Genomic DNA, 22,660 nt, shown 5'->3' with positions numbered 1-22,660 from the left:
AAAGATGTTACACATTTAAAAAAGAGTCCCCCTTCCCTTCCCCTCTTCTCTTTGCCCACTTTCCTAAGGCCAGGAAAAAGGATTGGTTCTGGTGTCGTAAAATATGAGTGAAAATTTTGAAGTTGTTAGCTTAATGTTTTCAGTTTTGTAGAGTTTCAATAGACCAAGTGATACTTAAATAACTCAGTATTAGAAATGACAGGTTGATCTCAAGTAATTTTTTTTTTTTTTTTTTTTTGAGACGGAATCTCGCTCTGTGACCAGGCTGGAGTGCAGTGTCATGATCTCGACTCACTATAACCTCCGCCTCCGGGGTTCAAGCGATTCTCCTGCCTCAGCCTCCTGAGTAGCTGGGATTGCAGGTGTGTGCCACCAGGCCCGGCTAATTTTTGTATGTTTAGTAGAGACAAGATTTCACTATGTTGGTCAGGCTGGTCTCGAACTCCTGACCTTGTGATCCGCCCACCTCTGCCTCCCAAAGTGCTGGGATTACAGGCGTGAGCCACCGCTTCTGGCCCATCTAAAGTAAGTTTTTTTTTTGTTTTTTTTTTTTTTTCCAAAGAGACGGAGTGTCCTCTGTCGCTCAGGCTGCCCTGGCTGGAGTGCGGTGGCGCGATCTTGGCTCACTGCAAGCTCCGCCTCCCAGGTTCACCCCATTCTCCTGCCTCAGCCTCCTGAGTAGTCCACACCCGGCTAATTTTTGTATTTTTAGTAGAGACGGGGTTTCACCGAGTTAGCCAGGATGGTCTTGATCTCCTGACTTCGTGATCCGCCCGCCCGGGCCTCCCAAAGTGCTGAGATTACAGGCGTGAGCCATCACGCTGGCCACCTTTCCCCAGCTTTCTTAAGTCACTGTGCAGAGCTGAGAGGAAAAAGGAAAAGTGATATCCAAAATAAAAGGACATACTATACTCATAATTATTGTATCACAGGTGGCATTGCCTTTATGTTCTTGTTTAATTTTTTAGAAGTGAAATAACTTATTAATCATAATATAGTACAGCTTATACTTGTGACCTGAATTTACTTAGAGTGCTGAGCATAATTAACCTGATGGAGCCATGTCATCTCTCAGTGTGATTGGAAAGAGAACACAGAGGAAGAGACCTAAGCTCTGAATGTGACTAGAGTAAGTGAGGCTATGCTGAAAAAAAAATTTTTTTTTTTTTGAGATGGAGTCTCGCTCTGTCCACCAGGCTGGAGTGCAGTGGCGCGATCTCGGCTCACTGCGAGTATGCTGAAATTTTTAAAACTTGATAGATTCTTCAAAAGGCCAGGTTTTTGGTTTTTTTTGGTTTGTTTTTTAATTGATGCCTGTCACAACTCCAAGAAAATTCTGTTTGTATAGCAGTTGACAATCTAAAGACCAAATGGTCTTTTCCAGACATTTCTCAACTGTCATGGTTGTTTTGATAACTTGAAAGCATACTGTTTCTAGCGCCGATCTCTTGTCCTTCCTAAGGAGAAAACTATCTCATTGAAATAAAGAAAGGCTTGTTTTATGACTGGTGCCTTCCTGGACTCTGATTTAGTTTTTTACACTGACATCAGCCTTCTCAAGATTAGTCTTTTTTAAGCGCTAGTTTGTTTCATTATTTGTACCATCAAAATATAATGTGTGAGAAAAGGAAAAAAGAAAAAAAAATCTTATTATTTTAGAACACTGAATTCAGATTTCAAATGTCAAATGTTTGCAAAAAAGCCCCAATATTCTCTAAGAACATTGGATTTCTCTTATGTAAAATACCATTTAGACAGAATAAAAAGAGAGTGCTGAGACCTTGAAATTGGAATCTTTTTTTTTTTTTTTTTGAGACGGAGTCTCGCTCTGTCACCCAGGCTGGAGTGCAGTGGCCGGATCTCAGCTCACTGCAAGCTCCGCCTCCCGGGTTTACGCCATTCTCCTGCCTCAGCCTCCGAGTAGCTGGGACTACAGGCGCCCACCACCTCGCCTGGCTAGTTTTTTGTATTTTTTAGTAGAGAGGGGGGTTTCACCGTGTTAGCCAGAATGGTCTCGATCTTCTGACCTCGTGATCCACCCGCCTCGGCCTCCCAAAGTGCTGGGATTACAGGCTTGAGCCACCGCGCCCGGCTGAAATTGGAATCTTTAGACCTGGTGTAGGTGGGGAATCCAGGAGTTGGGAAAGTGCTACAAAAGCTTCACCAGTGGGTGGGTTAATACAAATAATTTCGAATATTTATGTAGTAGTGCTATGTATCAGGTACTGAACCAAGTATGAAATGTAACCCTAAAACAATTCATTGAGAGTTCTACTTTTAACCCCATTTTATAGATGAGCAAACTGAGGCATAGAGAATAAATAACTTACCAAGGGCCGCAGAACTATTAAGTTGCAGAACTGGAGCTTTAACCCAAGTAGTTTGGGTTTGTACTCAATTTTTTTTTTTTCAACAGTTGACCTCCATGGAGAATGCCTTGGATCTTTTCCAAAAAACATTTTTAATCTTCTCTGTTAACATTTGTAGCATTGGGAGATGCAGCAATCCCTAAGTTAGTAATGTACAGTTTGAATGTGCTTCCTACAGGTGAATTATTTATAGCCGCACTGCCGTTCCTGGGGGGAGACCTATCCTTCATTCCTACTATATAATTTATTTTATTTTTTAGTTGGCAAATAATAATTGTATGTATTTGTGGGCTACAATGTGATGTTTCAATCTATGTACACATTGAGGAATGATGAAATCAGGCTGTTAACATCTATCACCTCATCTACTTTTTTGTGGTGAGAACATTTAGAATCTTTAGCAGTTTTGAAATATGTGATATATTATTGTTAACTGCGATGATCACCATGCTGTGTAATAGATCACTAAAACTCCTGTCCAGTGGAAACTTTGTACCTACTACTGTACTTACTGTAGCAGGCCTTGCTAGCAGCGTCTTTCCCATCTTTTTATCCTTTCTTCCTTTTTCATCCACAGCTCAGTTAATTGCTGATTGGTCTCTTTATCACGTTCAATAGTTCTTTAATCCTTTATTCGTTCCTCGATCTCTATATTCTGCCTGGTTAACATTGGAAAAGTTTGCTTTGCTTCTATTTGTGTTTCCAGGCTACTCAGTGGGAGGATGCTACAAAGTACACACCTCTAGGAATGAATACTTGGTTTCAAAGTGAAATTAGACATCTATCATTCCCCCCCCCCCCACCTCACCTCAAAAAACCAAAACACTGCCATCAACCTCTGATACTTTAAAGTATTTGGGATTTTTTAAAATTTCAACATTTCATACCTTTCATCTTGGTTCCTTATCCTTTAATATTAATAATCAGAATCTGTAAAATTCACTGTCACTGTTATCTCTTTATGAGTATTAAAGTAGTATTTGCTTTGTGTAAATTTTCTTTGCTGATACACTTTCGGTCATATTTTGCTGCTTACAGTGAAGAGTTAAACCTCTTTTTAATACTGTTATTTTATAGGAAAGTTAAGTGAGGAATTCAGACAACCAACTTAAATTTGTTGAATAGAAACACAGTTGTCTCTTGGTTTCAGTGGAATATTAGTTCTTAGATCCCTTTGGGGTATGAAAATCGAAGGACACTCAGGTCTCTGATATAAAATGCCGTAGTATTTTCAATATCCTCCCAATACTTTGTCATCTCTAGAAATAATATACTGTGGGAAGAGTTTCAGATTTTTAAGTAGAATTGTATATGTTACTATCGATTGCTGACCTAATCCTGACAATCATTTAGTAACAATGTTTCATAACTTTTATGTGGTGGAATTCACTCAGTAGAACCTTGGAGACTTGGACGTCCTAGAGAAAATGTATTAGAAGCATTTGTTTTCAATCAGTTTATAAATTTTTGACTTCTGTAGGAAGTCCTCGGATTTAAAAATAAATAGGACTTTGTCCCCTAATAATTCGTAGAAGTCAGTGGGTAGAGGCCGGACATGGTGGCTCCTTCCTATAATCCCAGCACTTTGGAAGGCTGAGGCAGGCAGACCGCCTGAGGTGAAGAGTTTGAGACCAGCTTGGCCAATGCGATGAAACCCCATCTCTAAAACATGAAAAATTAGCCGGTCATGGTGGTGCATGCCTGTAATCCCAGCTATTCAGGAGGCTGAGGCAGGAGAATTGCTTGAACCTGTGAGATGGAGGTGGAGGAACCTAGATCACGCCATTGCACTCCAGCCTGGATGACGGAGCAAGACTCCGTCTCAAAAAAAAAAAAAAAAAAAATACGTGTAGACAGTGGAGGAGAGGATTTCATCCTGTGTATAACATTTTAACCTTATCTTTGCCATTCTGTGCGATCAAGCAAATCAGTCAAAAACACTGAATTGAGCCCAGGACTTAAGGAATAAGAATATGTACACTTTTTATGTCAAAGTATATTGCACTTTATTAAATAGATTCTGAATTTTATGCATGACTGATTTAATTCCTATGCTGGTTAGCATTTTTTACTATGGAATATATTCTAATGATTAGTGTTAGAATATAGGACTTTCTTATTAATCTGGAAGCACCTGATACCAGGAATTGTGGCATGTAACAGGGATTTCCCAAAGTAATCTAAGTGTTTTTGAATAGCCGTTTCTCATTATGGATTTTTATTTGACATTATCTTGGGGAGAGATGTTGGTTTTTTTTTTTTTTTTTTAACCTTAATTAAAGGGTACTCACACTAGATAAGAACATGTTTCAGAAGTTCCGTGGAATTAGCAGGAATTGGGGAAAGCAGTTGTGTGACTAGGTAAAAGATGTTAGAATACTTTGGTTGAGAAGAAAAGTGGAATCTATGCAGATTATATTAATTATATTTAATTCATTATTCAAGAATTTAAAGTTTGTGCTTTTCCTTGTTTTTGTGATCTGAAGAGAAACATGCTTCTTGCAGAAACAACTTGAGGTATGTATTTTAGTCACTGATTAAATATTTCATCAACTAAATATTTCATCAAGAAGCAGTGTAAGGCCAGGTGCTCTGGTTCACGCCTGTAATCCTGGCACTTTGGGAGGCTGAGGCAGGTGGATCGCTTGAACGTAGGAGTTCAAAACCAGCCTGGGCAACATAGTGCGATCCTGTCTCTTAAAAAAAAAATCAATGTGTGTCTGTGTGTGTGTATATATATATGTATATATATATAAATAGAAATTTTTTAAAATAAAGCAGAGGTTGGTAAATGTGGCCTGTAACCTATTCTTGTAAATAAAGTTTTATTGAAATAACATTGTTTCCATATTGTCTTTGGCTGCTTTCAGGCTGCAGCAAGAGTTAAATCTTTGGGATAGAGATCTTATGGCTCCCAAAGCCTAAAATATTTTGTCTTTGTTATGAGAAGAGAGAGTAGTGTACCTTTTGAAGTTTTATTACTATTACTATTTTTTTTTTTATGTTTTTGAGACAGAGTCTTTTGTTGCCCAGGCTGGAGTACAGTGGTGCAATCTCGGCTCACTGCAACCTCCCCTTCCCGGGTTCAAGCGATTCTTCTGCCTCAGCCTCCTGAGTAGCAGGGATTACAGGCACGCACCATCACACCAGGCTAATTTTTGTATTTTTAGTAGAGATGGTGTTTCACCATGTTGGCCAGGATGGTCTCAAACTCCTGACCTCAGGTGATCTGCCCACCTCAGCCTCCCAAAGTGCTGGGATTACAGGCAGGAGCCACTGTGCCCAACCTTTTTTTTTTTTTTTTTTTTTTTTTTTTTTAATTTTAGAGGCAGAGTCTAGCTATCGCCCAGGCTGGAGTGCAGTGGCATGATCATAGCTCACTGCAGCCTTGAACTCCTGGCCTCAAGGTACCCTCTCGCCTTGGCCTCCCAAAATGCTGGGAGTACAGGCATGAGCCACCACACCTGGCCAAAAGTTTATTTTGTAAAAACCAGGTAATCATTGCGTATATTAATAAAATCCAGAAGGTTTAAATAGGTCTTCAGTAAGTTTTTCCTTTCTCCTGTGTGATCCACTGTAGTAGAGCTGAGCACCAGATACCTTTGCTCATTTTATCTGTACTACAATTTTTCTTATGGTGAAGAGTAAAATTTCTTGCACTCATGTCTCTATTAAAAGTTTGGAAGTAAAATATCAAGATAGCTACATTTCAAGAAAAATGTTTCTTACACCCAGCTTGCCTCACTCATTTGCTTGCTTCTTGGCTTTTGAGTTTGTCTAGAATAGCTGGTTTTTAAAACACCATGTTTTTGAATGACAGCTGTAGTTTTGGCTGTGATCTGTAGTAAGAGTAAAAGCCCTTGGTGTTTTGGAGCTTTAGTGTTTGGCTTCTCTCAATCCGAGTATGTAAAGTACGATGATTGGCACTTAGTATTCAATAAACTTTTGTGGAATTAAATTTAAGTAGCCATTCATTCAGCAAAGAAAATTAAGTCAGCAGTTTGCTTGATGCCTGAGAATTAATCTGGGGAAGCTAGCTTCCACAGATAACAGGGTTTGTGACGTTTTGATGCTGATTTTAGATATAGAATGATACACAAAATATAATTATTGAAAAGAGAAAATGTAAAATATGTCCCATCGGTTGGTAATATGGTACATGCTGAAATGCTTCAGAGGATTTAGGGTATTGGTTTCAAGGTTTGTTTTTAGGAGGGAAGGAGTCTTTTACAGAAAATGTTTGTGTTGTGGGCATTTGAAGATTGTTGGTTGATCATCCTAAACTTTGCACATTTTCACATTTTTATTTTTATTTTTGTAAGACAGAGTCTTGCTGTGTTGCCCAGGCTGGAATGCAGTGGTGTGATCTCAGCTCACTGCAACCTCCTCCTCCCGGGTTCAGGTGATTCTCAGCCTGAAGCAGCCTCAGCCTCCAGAGTAGCTAGTATTACGGGCATGTGCCACTGGCTAATTTTTGTAGTTTTAGTAGAGACAGGATTTTGCTATGTTGGTCAGGCTGGTCTTGAACTCCAGACCTCAGGCCTCAAGTGATCTGCCCTCCTCGGCCTCCCAAAGTGCTGGGATTACAGGCGTGAGTCACAACACCTGGCCAAGCTTTCACATTTTTAGTTAATACCTTTTGAAGTCTATACTCCCAGAGGGGTGAGCTACTTAATTTTATTTATTATTTTTTGTTTTGTTTTGTTTTTGAGACAGAGTCTCGCTCTGTCACTCAAGCTGGAGTACAGTGGCGCAATCTCAGCTTACTGCAACCTCTGTCTGCCAGGTTCAAGTGATTCCCTGTCCTCAGCTTCCTGAGTAGCTGGAATTACAAGCACGTGCCACCAGGTCCAGCTAATTTTTTTGTGTTTTTAGTAGAGATGGGGTTTCACCATGTTGACCAGGCTGTTCTCGAACTCCTAACGTCAAGTGATCCACCAACCTCAACCTCTCAAAGTGCTGGGATTCCAGGCATGAGCCACCACTCCAGGCCTTAAATTTATTTTTAATTGCACTTATTTACTTAGTGTCATATCTGAATGACTTTCTTTTTCTGCCTATTTTAAAGTAACTTTTATGTAGACTATCTCTCCAGGAAGAAAACGTATCCTGGATCACAAAAGAAGAGTGGGAAATAGGGGAATCTAAAAAGGCTGTGTTAATGAGTATAATGACTTTGTAATTTTTTAGAAGCAGACTTCATTTGTTTTAATACAGTTTCATGGATACGATAAAAAATCAAATCTAGCAAAACCCAGTCATAAATGAGGCGTCCCCAAAATCACTGCAGAAAATCATCTTATTATATAGTTAATGAAATGACCAGAGTGAGCCTGTACAGGTAGCCTGCAGGAAATTCTGGGGTCTAGTGACATGATTTAAATCTGTCTTGGCCCTGGCCACCAGTTGCTGTTACCTTGTTTAAACATGGATGGGGACAATTTTGAGTCCAGCTACTGGGATTAGGACTTTTACTTTATTAATGCATATATTTTTGTAAAATATATTTCTAGAAGTAGGATTAATATATTAGATTGGTATTAAGCATTTCCAGTGTCAGATACTATATTTTCTATGATACTTGCAATTCTAAAATTCAAAAAACTCTGAAAAATCAAGTTGTTAAAACAAAACAAAAAAAACTTCGCTGGTAAAACCTGACCTGAAGTAACATGAGGCTATATATAGTCTTTATTTTTCACACCATTCATAGTTCCCTCAGCAAAGATAATATGTTTGATTATCCATTGCTACCTGAGACTTCTTGAGAGGGTTTTATAATATAGGGTACATGTGTCACAATACCTGTATAAAATCTGGAGAAGTCTAAATTGTGGAACGTGTCTTGTGTCAAGAGTTTTGAATAAGGAATTGTGGGTATGTATCAGCTTACTCCTCTGTGTAAGAATGCTTGTTTTTCCACACCCTCAACAACACTATGCCTTGTTGCGTTATTAATGTGTGGAAATAGCCAGTGATTTTAAGTATTATTTGCCTTAGAGATTATAATAGTAGAACTCAGATTTATAGTGTAACATGCAGTTCTGGAAGAGCAAAGTTATTACCTTAAATGACCCAGAGTCTCACTCTGCCTTTGCACCTGTTTTAGTTACTTTCACAGTTAACTTGGTTGGAAACTTGACTGTATATCAAGTTAGCAGTTACTGTAATAGTATAGTTTGTCAGGAAGTATATGTGATATTCTCTTTGACATAATGGATGGTATTTTGTGAGAAAAAATATTAGTGATTCTAATGATGGAGTCATTTCTCATTATGGTAACCAAGGGTCATCTTAAGAGTTGGTGAAAAAAGAGGTGGTAGTTTTTATAGTTAGCATATTAGTAGCATTCTATTTGGGATTTTCCTCTTTTCCTGATTTGTAATTCCTTTGCCATGTGTTGTGAATACTGAGTTCCAAATAAATTTTTATTCAGCTGGAATTTTTTTTTTTTTTTGATGAATGGTATGCAGTATGACTAAAGCTTAATTTGAAATACCATATTTATCTTTATCATATCTAATTTCTTTCTTTTTTTTTTTTTTTTTTTTGAGACGGAGTCTTGCTGTGTCGCCCCAGTTGGAGTGCAGTGGTGCAATCTTGGCACACTGCAATCTCCACCTCCCGGATTCAAGCAATTCCCCTGCCTCAACCTCCCGAGTAGCTGGGATTACAGGCATGCACTACCACAGCCAGCTAATTTTTGTATTTTTAATAGAGATGGAATTTCACCATGTTGGTCAGGATGGTCTCGAACTCCTGACCTTGTGATCCTCCTACCTCAGTCTACCAAAGTGCTGGGATTACGGGTGTGAGCCACCGTGCCCGGCCAGTCATATCTAGTTTCTTATGTGTACTTGGGTTTATGGACGTTTTATAATAGATTTAATATTTTCATAAGAATCATGAAAAACTTGGCCTTCTTTAAATATCTTAGCAACTTTTGTGTATTCTTCCAGATAAATCCCTTGAATATAGGATTTAGATTGGATTTGAATTAAACTTACATATTAATTTGGAGAACATTCATATTTGTGTAATACGGAGTATTCTGGGTAGAAACATATATCCATTACATTTTATGTTTTTTTTTTTAAGTAAAATTATATGTTCTTATTCGTAAAGATTCCTAGGAAAGAACCACTCTTCAAAGAGACAGATTACATATACTTCTCTTACTGAATTGAATGGCAAATTTGAGAATAAACAGTTTGAATCTATTTACCGTATAGTTTAAATTAAATATGAAGACTTTGTGAACGTATTTAAAATATATTCAGAGAATGAGAAATCTCTATGTAAGAGAACAGAGTTTTTTAAAAAATATTTTTTCTTATATATTATGATCATTTGTTGCTACCAAATAAGAGATCAGGCTTTGGTAATTTATCTATTTTGAAAGAGCTTTAAAAATGTGTACTTATTAATGTATTCGTTATTTTCTGTGACAGTTATATTTTGTATAGAAGGCAAAAGTTAACTTGAAATTACAACTGGTAATTTTCTTCTGTTTTTTAATTTTAAATATAGACTAAGGATCTTCATTTTTGTCATGTTTCGCTTTTATGGTAATATCTAAAGTTGAACTTCAAATAAACATGATTTCTATTTAAGGCTGCCATTTTAAACGTTATATTCTAAAACTGTACTGGCCTAGATACTACAACTTAACTTTCTTTCTTTTTAGTGACTCCACAGGATCCACTGAACATAGGATGTTGCCACAAAATCTACCTCGTGTATTTTTCTCTTTCACTCATGAGCTGCGCAATTGCAGATTTGAGCACAATGTCTGCAGACTGTGTTGAAAAACTCTGAAGAACCTAATTAATACAGGATGACCTAGGAGTGATTCTAAGTCTGTAACAAGATATTACTCATTAGTGAAATGTGTCAGTCTTGGTACTGAATGCTGCAGATAACAGCAAGTGGTTTCTCCTTTATTTCTCAAGTATTCACTTGACCTTCCATTAGTAAGACGGACTTTTTAAATCTGTTCCTGGAGATATTAATGGAATACAGTCATGTCCACTCAAGACGAGAGGCAGATCAATACTGAATATGCTGTGTCCTTGTTGGAACAGTTGAAACTGTTTTATGAACAGCAGTTGTTTACTGACATAGTGTTAATTGTTGAGGGCACTGAATTCCCTTGTCATAAGATGGTTCTTGCAACATGTAGCTCTTATTTCAGGTAAGTACTTTTAATGTTTTAAATGGAAATTCTTTGAAATGTTTTTTAATTTTTTAAGAAGCCACATCTCAATTTTTGTTTTTAAGTTTTGCTTAAGTTTTCTGTTCAGATGATGTAGTACTTGGCAAATCTCATTCTTGCATGTGTAAGGGACACATGAAAGAAGTTTTATAAAGGTTTGAATACAAGAAATGTGTTAAGGTAAAGTTTTAACGTTGGGAAGGCAGAAAAGTTTAGAATATTCTTTTTCCATTAAAAGAGAAAGAAAAATGGGATAATTTATACTTTGAGGTTTTAAAATGCTACCTTTAGAAAACAGTGATCCCTGTTTTTAAACTGACAAGTTATCATAGGCTCAAATAGTAATTTTTAGAGAGTAAAAATTGGTGCTGTTAGATACGTTAAGACTTTTCTTTTTTTTTTTTTTTTTTTTTTTTTTTGAGACGGAGTCTTGCTCTGTCGCCCAGGCTGGAGTGCAGTGGCCGGATCTCGGCTCACTGCAAGCTCTGCCTCCCGGGTTTACGCCATTCTCCTGCCTCAGCCTCCCGAGTAGCTGGGACTACAGGCGCCCGCCACCTCGCCCAGCTAGTTTTTTTTTTTGTACTTTTTAGTAGAGATGGGGTTTCACCGTGTTCGACAGGATGGTCTCGATCTCCTGACCTCGTGATCTGCCTATCTCGGCCTCCCAAAGTGCTGGGATTACAGGCTTGAGCCACTGCGCCCGGCCTCGTTAAGACTTTTCTTTACGAAATGTATTTTTTCTCACTCTTTGCTATTACCATTTGTCATATTTCTTTATACTAACTAGACTCTTTGCCAGATTTAAATATTTAATAACTAGTAACATTGTTGGTATTCTCTGTGCCTCTGAATGTAGAAGTGAATTTAGTTACTCTTTGCTAATACAGATACATAAAGCTTAACTTTACATTTTTATGATCTTCTGCATCTTTGTTGTACGTTTCCCGAGCAGAATAGAAGCCAAAGCATAGAAATTGCTTAATTTGTTCTTTGCTTTTAGGTAATTTTGACTTAATATTTGAAAGGGACAGAAAGAATAAAGGTGAATTAAATGTGGACCAGTATATTTCTACTACAAATATTAACAGCCATAAGCAGCAATCATTAGTGAGTTTGGTCCTGCTGTTCTTTTTTTTTTTTTTTTGAGACGATCTTGCTCTGTCGTCCAGGCTGGAGTGCAGTGCAGTGGCGCGATCTCAGCTCACTGCAACCTCTGCCTCTTGGGTTCAAGTGATTCTCCTGCCTTAGCCTCCCAAGTAGCTGGGATTACAGGCGCGCACCACCACATCTGACTAATTTTTGTAATTTTAGTAGAGATGGGGTTTCACCATGTTTGTCAGGCTGGTCTCAAACTCCTGATCTCGTGATCTGCCCGCCTTGGCCTCCCAAAGTGCTGGGATTACAGGCGTGAGCCACTCCGCACCGCCTGTTCTACTGTTCTTTAATGGCAGCTGTAGACAGGACAGATTTCATTTGAACTTTGAGGGCTGACTTACTTTATATGAAGATATAGAAACTTCACATTCCCTAACACATCCCATGACGATTTCAAAAGCTAAGGCTCAATACCAGTTGTTGCCTTTGCTGTGCCTACAATCTTTTTTTTTTTTTTAAAGACAGAGTCTGTCACCCAGGCTGGAGTGCAGTGGTGCTATCTCGACTCACTGCAACCTCTGCCTCCCAGGTTCAAGCGATTCTTGTGCCTCAGCCTCCCAAGTAGCTGGGATTACGGGCACACACCACCATGCCTAGCTAATTTTTTGGTGTGTTTTCAGTAGAGACGGGTTTTCACTATGTTGGCCATGCTGGTCTCAAACTCCTGACCCCAAGTGATCCACCCGCCTCGGTCTCCCAAAGCGCTGGGATTACAGGCGTGAGCTACTGTACCTGGCCAAGTCTGGGAAATTTCTTAACCAACCAGTCCCCCACAGATACCAAGGGATAACTGTATATTATCCCTAAAACAAATCAGATATTTATTAAATAAATAAAATAGTTCAATATGTGTTTGGGATTAAAGCCACCCATCATTAAAATCTTGTGCCTGGGACAGTTTCATATCCACAGGATATTTCCCAAGTGTTCTTCAACTAGATTCCGCTCCCAGAATTGTAGATTTCAAGATCTTTACATGTAATGCTCCTACACATCTTTAATGTTAGAGATTTTGCCTTCTGAACTAAATACATTCTTCCTTTGTAGTTTGAGTTACCAGTTCTGTCTGTCCCACCAAGAATTAGTAGGTACCCCTGAATAATAGTTTTAATATTTTTTGGTAACATGTATAGTTCATTATAGACCCAAAATGAGAGAATTGCTTGAGAATTACTCAGCACTTCTTCTGTTGTGGTACTTCAGCCTGTTTCAGTATTATGAAATTACGTATTTGCTGTTTCTGGTTGGGCGTGGTGGCTCACACCTGTAATCCCAGTGCTTTGGGAGGCCGAGGTGGGTGGATCACGAGGTCAGGAGATTGAAACCATCCTGACTAACATGGTGAAACCCCATCTCTACTAAAAATACAAAAAATTAGCCGGGCGTGGTGGCGGGCGCCTGTAATCCCAGCTACTTGGGATGCTGAGGTGGGAGAATCGCTTGAATCTGGGAGTTGGGTGTTGCAGTAAACCGAGATACCACCACTGCACTCCAGCCTGGGCGACAGGGTGAGACTCCGTCTTAAAAAAAGAAAAGGAAAAAGAAAATCACCAGATCCTGTTGGCTCTTTATAGTGGGTTTTGTTTGTTTGTTTCTTTTTGAGACAGAGTTTCACTTTGGTCACCCAGGCTGGAGTGCAGTGGGTCGATCTTGGCTCACTGCAATCTCTGCCTCCCGGGTTCAAGTGATTCTCCTGCCTCAGCCTCCTGAGTAGCTGGGATTACAGGCACCTGCCACCACATGCAGCTAATTTTTGTATTTTTTAGTGGAGATGGGGTTTCACCATGTTGGCCAGGCTGGTCTCAAACTCCTGGCCTCAGAGGATCCGCCCACCTTGGCCTCCCAAAATGCTGGGATTACAAGTGTGAGCCACCAAGCGCCGGCTATAGTGGTTTTTGTATTCATTTCTGCCAGTGTAACTCAGTTTCTTACCTCTTAGGTATATTATTGTCATAGCCTCATGGCCAGTTTTCCTGTCTCTAGCTTTTAGCTCTGAATAGCCTGTCAGCTTAGAGTATTCATCCTACATTTATCACTTACATTTTGTCGTGCTAATTTCAGACTTGAAACCCTTTGGTTTTCCCCACTATCTACAAGGAAAAGCTCAGACTCTCTTGTCTCATTTAAAGGCCCTCTGTGATCTAACTGCCCTCCATTTTTCCCATTCATTTTCTGGTTTCCTGCATAAGCCCTTGTGTTCAAGCTATGCCCCTTGAACAATCGCTTCTTATGTTCTACCCCGTTTTATCCATTTTGAATGGCTTCTTCATCTCTGTCCTTGAGGGGCCAAATTAGTGACTGTTGTGACGCTCACTGTTGACCGCTACATGCAGAGGCTTTTCTCCCCTGTTTTCATCTCTTACCTATATATGGGCATTCTACTTTGTATTCTTCATCATGCCAGTTGCCTTTCCATCATGATTTCCTGTATATAATAGATTTTTAGGAAAGTGTCCTGCATATTTTTAGATAATGGTTTGAGTAAATGAATTTTTAACAGCTTTATTGAGATGTAATTTGCATACCACAAAATCTACCCATTTTAAGTGTATAATTAAATGAATTTTAGTATATTTACAGAGTTATATAACCATTTCCACAATCTAAATTTAGAGCATTTTCATCACTTTGTGTCTATTTATAGTCACAAACCCCATTCTTACAGTTCTAAGGAACTAGTAATCTACCTTCTGTCTCTCTATATTTTCTTTTTTTGGACGTTTTATATAAATGGACTCATACACTATATGGTTTTTCTATGTGGCTTCTTTCACTGAGCATAATGTTTTCAGATTCATTTATGTTAAAGTATATATTAATACTTAGTTTCCTTTTATTGCTGAATATTATTTCATGGTATGAATATAAGGAGTAAATAGAATTTTGAGATTTTCACTCAAAATGGCATGATGGAATAGTCTGGTATATCTTTGGGACTGGATTTTATTCGTATCTGTCTCCCTAAAAATTTCATTGGCTAGGCACAGTGGCTCATGCCTGTAATCCGAGCACTTTGGGAGGCTGAGGTAGGAAGATTGCTTGAGCTCAGGAGTTGGAGACCAGCCTGGGCAACATAGGGAGGCCTCGTCTCTACTAAAAATAAAAAAAAAAAATAGCTGGGAGTGGTGATGCATGCCTGTAGTCCCAGCTACTTGGGAGACTGAGGAGAATCGCTTGAGCCCAGAAGGTCGAGGCTGCGGTGAGCCATGATCGCACCACTGCACTCCAGCCTGGGGGACAGAGCAAGACCCTGTCTCAAAAAACAAAAAAAAGGTTCACTTATAAGTAAATATCCTAAATGAACACCTCTTGTTGTCTAATTGTTCTTTTCAGCTCTACATTTGTTTTACACAAAACCCTTACAACTTTATTTTCTCCATCTCCCCTGTAGGGCCATGTTTATGAGTGGACTAAGTGAAAGCAAACAAACCCATGTACACCTGAGGAATGTGGATGCTGCCACCTTACAGATAATAATAACTTACGCATACACGGGTAACTTGGCAATGAATGACAGTACTGTAGAACAGCTTTATGAAACAGCTTGTTTCCTACAGGTAAGCATATAGATACTTTTTGAGACGGAGTCTCTCTCTGTTGCCCAGGCTGGAGTGCAGTGGCGCGATCTCAGCTCACTGTAACCTCCACCTCCCAGGTTCAAGCTATTCTCCTGCCTCAGCCTCCTGAGTAGCTGGGATTACAGGCGCTAATTTTTGTATATTTAGTATGGGATTTCACCATGTTGGTCGGGCTGGTCTTGAACTCCTGATCTGGTGATCCACCCATCTTGGCCTTCCAAAGTGCTGAGATTACAGGTGTGAGCCACTGTGCTCAGCCTACAGGTAAGCATTTTTTTCCTCAGTTACATACATGAGTTGTGGCTTACTGGTTTATTATGTGGTTTATTTTGTGAGGAAACATTGTTAAACCTTATTTATTTATGTTTTCGAGACGGGGTCTCGTTTGGTCACCCAGGCTGGAGTGCACTGGCAGTCATGGTTCACTGAAGCCTTGAACTCATGGGCTCAGGTGATCCTCCTGCTTCAGCCTCCTGAGTAGCTGGGATGACTAAAGGTGCGCACCACCATGCCCAGCTAGTATTTTTATTTATTTATTTATTTATTTATTTTTATTTATTTGAGACGGAGTCTCACTCTGTCGCCCAGGCTGGAGTCTAGTGGCGCGATCTCGGCTCAAATGCAAGCTCCGCTTCTGGGTTCATGCCATTCTCCTGCCTCAGCCTCTCGAGTAGCTGGAAGTACAGGCGCCCATCACCATGCCTGGCTAATTTTTTATTTATTTATTTTAATTAATTAATTTATTGTTAATTTTTTTAACTAATATTTTTAGTAGAGACGGAGTTTCACCGTGTTAGCCAGAATGGTCTCAATCTCCTGACCTCGTAATCCGCCTGCCTTGGCCTCCCAAAGTGCTGGGATTACAGGCGTGAGCCTCTGCACCCGGCCAATATTTTTATTTTTTATAGAGACAGGATCTCACTGTGTTGCCCAGGCTGGTCTCAGAAATCCCAGGCTCAAGCAATTCTCCTGCATTGACCTCTCAAAGCCCTGGGATTACAGACCTGAACCACCATGCCTGGGCCAGTAATGTCTTTTATGTATGTAACTTCTTTATTAACGTATTTTAGAAGGTAAAAGGTTTTTTTTTTTAATAAAATGTGTAAGCGAAAAACGATAGGATTTGATTACCCAGTAAACTAAGTAGTTTTGTGATGGGAATGTAAATCTGTTAATAAAAGAGATAGGTGAAAATTTTATACTGGTTTTGTGTGTTTTACTGCCTAACATACCTGAGAATTTTGATTTCATGTTAAAGTAATTTGTTTTTGAGACGGAGTTTCACTCTTGTCCAGGCTGGAGTGCAATGGCACAATCTTTGGTTCACTACAACCTCTGTCTCCTGGGTTCAAGTGATTCTCCTGCCTCAGCCTCCCGAGTAGCTGGGATTACACCATTCCCGGCTAATTTTTGTATTTTTAGTAGAGTCGGGGTTTCGCCATGTTGGCCAGGCTGGTCTGGAACTCCTGTCCTCAAATGATCCACCCGCCTTGGCCTCCCAAAGTGCTGGGATTGCAGGCATGAGCCACCACCACCCCCAGCCAAATTAAAGTAATTTTTAACAGTGTTTATTAAATTTAAGTGTTTCGATTTTTTTTTTTTTTTTTTTTTTTTTTTTGCTTAGAGCTTAGATGTACTAATTTTTCATGATACTATTTTTCACAGAAAACTTGGAAATTATGATAAATATTTATAATGGCTATGTGACCATATTGAGCAATTAAGGAGAAGTATTTAAACAAAACAAGTGATGGCTGATATATTTATGGATGACAAACTGTTTTACTCTTTATTTCCCCATCATGTTCTCTTTTTAAATTTTAAGAGGAATATAAGTTTTTTCTTCATTTCATCTCCTGTTTTGGAATACCGTTGTATTTCACAAAGCTTCTTCAAAGGGAGAACCTTTAGACCAAAGGTTAAATTTGGAGAGCACTGTTCATGATATTTGTTAAGTACTTAATAAATATGCACTGAATGAATATGCATGACACTGGTTGAATGCCAACACCTGGGTGTAATTCTGGAAACCAGAACTCAGTTCACGCTTTATGTAGTTTCCTTCCTTTTTAGTCTTCCATAGGTTGATTAAAACCTTTATCCAAAATGGTTGGGACCAGAAATCCAGTTCAGCCAGTTTCAGATTTCAGATTTTTTCAGATTTTAGGATATTTGCAGCATTATATTTACTAGTTCAGCATCCCTAATCTAAAAATCTAGACTCTGAAATACTCCAGTGAGTATTTCCTTTGAGTGTCATGTCAGTACTCAGGGTATTTCAGATTTTGGAGCATTTTGTATTTTGAATTTTTGAATTAGGGATACTCAACTTTTACTTCTTTTTTGTGTGTGTGTGACAGGGTCTTGCTCTGTTGTCCAGGCTGCAGCACAGTGGTGAGATCACAGCTCACTGCAGCCTCGATCTCCTGGGCTCAAGTTGTCCCCAGCCTCAGCCTCCTGAGTAGCTGGGTCTATAGACGTGCATCACCACACTTGGCTAATTTTTTAATTTTTTTGTAGAGACAAGGTCGTCTTATGTTGCTCAGGCTAGTCTCAAACTCCTGAGCTCAGGCGGTTCTCTCACCTAGGCCTCCCAAAGTGCTAGGATTACAGGTGTGAGTTACAATACATGACCAACTTTTACTCCTTATTACCACTAACCTTATTGTTAGTGTCCTACTCTACCCACAACTCTGGGGAAATTGAGGCTGGGGTAGCTTGCTGTTGCGCTAGTAATTCCACACTTGAAAGGGAGAAATGTTTACTGTAAGCACTGTCTTTATATAGCTTGCGAGTTGTCATTACTTTTTATTTTTAGAGACATGTCTTGTTCTGTTGCCCAGGCTGGAGTGCAGTGGCATGGTCATAGCTCACTGCAATCTCGAATTGCTGGGCTCAATAAATCCTCCTTCCTATAATCCCAAAGTGCTGGGATCATAGGCATGCACCAGCACACCCAGCTAATTCTTTATTGGTCCTTCTTTTAAAAGCAGGCATTTCTCGAATTCTTAAGGCATTAAGGAATTTTAAGAAAATCTAATCCCAGCATACTTTGTTACTGTAAATATTGACACTGCTCCTTATAGTTTTTTTCTGCCATTTTAATGAAAACCGTATACTACATCTGCTTGCTCAAATGCAAAACAGGACTCTGCCTCTTAGACTGTTTCCCTGGCAAGCCTGAGATGGGGCATTCTGTGACTACCAATGTGACTTTCACTATCAACCACATGAAGTGATCATGTGTTTCAGTACCAGATGCTGTACTAATACTTTACATATATTCTCATCTGATCCTTGCAGTGTTCATTTGAGGTAGATAACCGTTATTTCCCCATTTTATATAAGAGAAAATTGAACTTTAGAGATTTGAAACTTCTTTCCTAATAAGTAGTTTAATTGGCTAATTTAAGTTTTAAATCCAAGCAACCTTTTAAGCTTTAAATCCAAGCAACCTGACTTCTCAGTGTAAACAGTTTCTAGTTAATCACTATGATGCTGCATAAATATAGTAGGTAGCACACCTGATTCAACTGAGATCTACCTTCTTAAGAAAAAACAAATCTAGGAAGCTTACAGTGTCTAAGATGGGTCATTTAAATATAGGTAATTTATAACTGCACATAAGTCTATTTCGTGTTGCTTTGATAACTTACCTCTCTAGATAAGAATGGCAAATAACTACTACTCATTGTGCATGATTTGCTGGTTTTATGTGACTGTCTCGTCCAAGTTGAGGAAACCAGAATCCAGTTACTCAACAACAATTTTCTGTATACTATGATTTGTTTACATTTTTTCGTATAGTTCTCTCAATTATATATGAAGTCTAGGAAAGTATGACTTATGTATGAATTTCCTTGCCTATTCTTTAAGGCTGTTTTGTTTTTTAAGAACCTGTTTATTGTTGTACTACTGGTTCCTAAATAGAACAGTTAAGTAGGCCACTGAGCAGGAAAAATTACTGCAAAATTATATAGTCTTCTGATTTTATTACTACCAGAAGACCTTATCTCTTAGCCCAGATGTGTGTATCTGAAAATAAAAATTACACTGTGGGCGTCTGATTAATATATTTAATGTCTTACATAAAAGTAAAATGTGTCTGTCCTGGCCCTATCAGCCTGTTTTTTTTCTTCTCCTTCTAGGTAGAAGATGTGTTACAACGTTGTCGAGAATATTTAATTAAAAAAATAAATGCAGAGAATTGTGTACGATTGTTGAGTTTTGCTGATCTCTTCAGTTGTGAGGAATTAAAACAGAGTGCTAAAAGAATGGTGGAGCACAAGTTCACTGCTGTGTATCATCAGGACGCGTTCATGCAGCTGTCACATGACCTACTGATAGACATTCTCAGTAGTGACAATTTAAATGTAGAAAAGGAAGAAACCGTTCGAGAAGCTGCTATGCTGTGGCTAGAGTATAACACAGAATCACGATCCCAGTATTTGTCTTCTGTTCTTAGCCAAATCAGAATTGATGCACTTTCAGAAGTAACACAGAGAGCTTGGTTTCAAGGTCTGCCACCCAATGATAAGTCAGTGGTGGTTCAAGGTCTATATAAGTCCATGCCCAAGTTTTTCAAACCAAGACTTGGGATGACTAAAGAGGAAATGATGATTTTCATTGAAGCATCTTCAGAAAATCCTTGTAGTCTTTACTCTTCTGTCTGTTACAGCCCCCAAGCAGAAAAAGTTTACAAGCTATGTAGCCCGCCAGCTGATTTGCATAAAGTTGGGACTGTTGTAACACCTGATAATGATATCTACATAGCAGGGGGTCAAGTTCCTCTGAAAAACACAAAAACAAATCACAGTAAAACAAGCAAACTTCAGACTGCCTTCAGAACTGTGAATTGCTTTTATTGGTTTGATGCACAGCAAAATACCTGGTTTCCAAAGACCCCAATGCTTTTTGTCCGCATAAAGCCATCTTTGGTTTGCTGTGAAGGCTATATCTATGCAATTGGAGGAGATAGCGTAGGTGGAGAACTTAATCGGAGGACCGTAGAAAGATACGACACTGAGAAAGATGAGTGGACGATGGTAAGCCCTTTACCTTGTGCTTGGCAATGGAGTGCAGCAGTCGTGGTTCATGACTGCATTTACGTGATGACACTGAACCTCATGTACTGTTATTTTCCAAGGTCTGACTCATGGGTAGAAATGGCCATGAGACAGACTAGTAGGTCCTTTGCTTCAGCTGCAGCTTTTGGTGATAAAATTTTCTATATTGGAGGGTTGCATATTGCTACCAATTCCGGCATAAGACTCCCCTCTGGCACTGTAGATGGGTCTTCAGTAACTGTGGAAATTTATGACGTGAATAAAAATGAGTGGAAAATGGCAGCCAACATCCCTGCTAAGAGGTACTCTGACCCCTGTGTTAGAGCTGTTGTGATCTCAAATTCTCTGTGTGTGTTTATGCGAGAAACTCATTTAAATGAGCGAGCTAAATACGTCACCTACCAATATGACCTGGAACTTGACCGGTGGTCTCTGCGGCAGCATATATCTGAACGTGTACTGTGGGACTTGGGGAGAGATTTTCGATGCACTGTGGGGAAACTCTATCCATCCTGCCTTGAAGAGTCTCCATGGAAACCACCAACTTACCTTTTTTCAACGGATGGGACAGAAGAGTTTGAACTGGATGGAGAAATGGTCGCACTACCACCTGTATAGTTGGGAAGTTCAGGGAGTGCACGCCTGAGTTATGTGCTTTGTCATTTTCTTTGCTAAACAAAAGAGGCTATGAAAGAACTAAATATGACTACATAAAAATCTATCTTTGATAAATTTTATTTTTATGCCCTACTTAATATTTGCATCAGTATAATATATATCAGTGAGTCTTACAGAAAGATATGCTTCCATAATATGAAATAGATTATTCAATAATTGAGAAACTTTATGTGTAATCATGAGAGTATAAGAATCTGGATTATCTAACATTGTTAGCCCTGTGTATTTACAGTTCAAAAAGTTCATTTATAAAAGTAGTTTCCTGTTCCTAGTGTGGTATATCACAAATTGTGCTGAGGTTATTTTAGTATGTGTATTTCATTCCCGTGCTTCTGTTCTGAAGTCCTGGAATACAGTTTTCAGTGTAATTAATTCAACTGCACTTAACACTAATGTCCATGTTGGTATAGAAACGTCTAAATCCTATACTCTAGTTGAGGAAGATCTTCCATAATTTTATGGTATTACACAGGGAAAGCTATGACTGCAGGATCAGTCTAACTATACTATTAGGTGCATGTATTCTCTTTTCACTAACTTATACTTGTCTATCTAGAATACAGGTCTTCCGGTCAGCTGGTCATTTACCAGGTGTGGACTTACGTTGCTGGGCTTGCAGTAAGAATTGCCAGCCCCTCATTGTGCGGGTCTGCGTGGAGCTTTAATCAGTAAAAGCCTCCACTTTCTGTATTATGTTAACATTGGCTCATGCATATAACTACCTGCTGCTGATGTAGTTCTCCATCTTCAAGATTTAGAGTGGGTTAACCAGGTCATTACATCTTAATTTAATAACAAGCATTACTGTAGAGTGATTGTGTATAGATCTGTTAGCTGTCAGGGTGTGTTTTTTTTAACCTGTTGTGTGCGTGTGGGGGTTAGGATTAGTAAGGTGAACTGTTCAGGAATTCTCTGCACTAGCTGTGCAGAAGAGCAGATAACTAGCGCTGCTCTGGCATTAATCCCAGGAACCACTAGCAGTAGTGGGGCGCCGCCAATCTAACATGAGCACAGGTGCTTCATGACAAACATTACTAGCATGTTCAACTGCATCATGTTCTGGCACTGTATTTTGAATGACATTAATTTATTAAATAAATTGTATATATTCAATATCTATATTTATTTCGTTATGGGAATGGTCTGCTTTTTAAATTTTGATTTTACTAGGTCAGCCTAGCTAGTTACAGGTGGTTTCTTCCAAATTTTGTTTGATAAAGATTGAGAGATATGCATAGGCTTTCCTTAGACTAGTGTCTTTCTACCCTGCTGGCATGTTAGAATCATCTGATTCTGATCACCATCTTTAGAAGCTTGAGATGATGCCTGAACCTCACCTCAAACAAAATGGTTTCTTCTTAGAGCACATAATTGATCGTGTTTATAGACTTGAACTGCCTCTCCACTGCCTGCTGAATGAAGTCCAGATTCCTTACCACATTTAAGGCTCTCTCTAATTTGGCTTTAAATTATCTTTACAGCCCTATCTTGCATTGTTTTCCCATAAGCCTTATCTTCTGATTAGGCTTTTGCTATGCTTTTTTATGCTATTCATGCTGCTCAGAATGGTTTCTTTATCCCAGCTTTACTTGCAGCTGT

General features: G+C 39.0%; 1 protein-coding gene across 1 annotated transcript; it reads left to right on the top strand.

Moving 5' to 3' along the window:
• The first annotated feature begins 10,194 nt into the window (after positions 1-10,194).
• On the top strand, positions 10,195-22,186 carry LOC105475855 (kelch repeat and BTB domain containing 2). The gene is made up of 3 exons (XM_071094046.1): positions 10,195-10,563; positions 15,131-15,296; positions 19,466-22,186. Exons 1-3 carry the CDS (start codon positions 10,394-10,396, stop codon positions 20,999-21,001), a joined length of 1,872 nt encoding a protein of 623 aa, XP_070950147.1. The 5' UTR covers positions 10,195-10,393; the 3' UTR covers positions 21,002-22,186.
• Positions 22,187-22,660: the final 474 nt, after the last annotated feature.

This window comes from Macaca nemestrina, chromosome 4 (assembly GCF_043159975.1).
Source record: "Macaca nemestrina isolate mMacNem1 chromosome 4, mMacNem.hap1, whole genome shotgun sequence".
NCBI lineage: Eukaryota > Metazoa > Chordata > Mammalia > Primates > Cercopithecidae > Macaca > Macaca nemestrina.
The sequence above is the reverse complement of the archived record's forward strand: the minus strand, read 5'-3'. Positions and strand labels throughout refer to the sequence as shown.